Genomic DNA, 1185 nt, shown 5'->3' with positions numbered 1-1185 from the left:
GGGGGCTCGGGAGCCCCGCCCCTGGGCGCGAAGGGGCGGTGCGCTCCGCTCAGCGCAGAGTGCGATTGGGCAGCTGTGTCATGTGACCCGGAGCGCCGCGCTGATTGGCTGCATCCGGTTACTTGGGAGACCAGGGGCGGGTGCTGATGGGGCCAGTGTCCGCCCGACAGGAAGCTGCCCGCGCGGGCGGACTTGCCCAGCCTCCCGGACTGTGAGCCTGCGAGCACGGTCTGCAGATGGGAGCCAGGGTCGCTGAAGATGCGGGCGGGCCCGGGCCAGACGCCGGCTCCGGCGAAGGAGCTCTTCCAGGATGCCGCCTTTCCCGCCTCGGACTCTTCGCTCTTCTCCAACTTGTCCACACCACTGGCCCAGTTCCGGGGGGACATCACGTGGAGGCGGCCCCAGGTGCGTCTCTGGCTTCCGAAGGTGCTGCTCCTTGCTGGGCTGCGGGACATGGGGCAGGGACTGCGATCACCCAGAACCCAGCGTCTCTCTCCCTTACCCGCAGAAATGGGCTTTTGCTCCCAGGAGCCCGCCACCCCAACTCGCTGCTCCGAGCCTATCCTGGGGTTAGGACCAGAGATCGTAGCACCTCCCAGAGCGCTCTAATTCAGGAGGGGGCGGAAAGCGTTTGATCAGAGATATAAACCTGGCTGCTGGCCTCAGTGTGTCTACTCATGAGCAGGGAGGCCCTCCATGCCCCTCTGGACAGGCCAGGGCAGACCATGCCTTCAAAGCAAAGACTTGGTAGCATTTCACTTTGGGCTTATTGCACCTGTGTTTCTTGTTTCTTGAAGATGGGACTGCGAAGAGATGCCCCTGGCCTACTGCTGTGTTGGTTTGTAAAAATGTGTTATCTGCTGAACAAGACCGCCCAGGGAGCACCCCTCCCCTAAATGGGTGGTCCTAGTGGGGACGTTTGGAGGGGACTATCCCAAATAGAGCTGGACCTGCTTGATTCTGGTCGCTGCTGTGCCTTTTAGCAACACCCAGGGCCAGAGAGGAGGCATAATCAGGGCAGGAAGAGCCTTCTAGGGCATGCCAGTGGAATTCCAGTTTTATTTTACTTGAAAAATGGGTTTCGGGTACAAAGAGAGGCTAGTGGAGAGTGTTTAGTAGAGGAGATGTCTGTTGGACACTTGTTTTAAGAAGCTCACTCTTGCTCTTAGGTAGGAAATGGGGTGA

General features: G+C 59.6%; 1 protein-coding gene across 2 annotated transcripts in view; it reads left to right on the top strand.

Annotated features, from left to right (window-relative positions):
* Nucleotides 1-15: 15 nt before the first annotated feature.
* Nucleotides 16-1185, top strand: part of CAPN10 (calpain 10) — a 13379-nt gene continuing 12209 nt past the window's right edge. For both annotated transcript variants that reach the window (XM_006151918.3, XM_006151917.3), the window contains exon 1: nucleotides 16-405. In XM_006151918.3, coding sequence (XP_006151980.1) covers nucleotides 259-405 — 147 coding nt within the window. In that variant the 5' untranslated portion in view covers nucleotides 16-258. The remainder of the gene's footprint in view (nucleotides 406-1185) is intronic.

This window comes from Tupaia chinensis, unplaced genomic scaffold, assembly GCF_000334495.1.
Source record: "Tupaia chinensis unplaced genomic scaffold, TupChi_1.0 Scaffold000332_1, whole genome shotgun sequence".
In the NCBI taxonomy this organism is placed as follows: Eukaryota; Metazoa; Chordata; class Mammalia; order Scandentia; family Tupaiidae; genus Tupaia; species Tupaia belangeri.
This window is presented reverse-complemented; position numbering and strand designations above follow the sequence as displayed.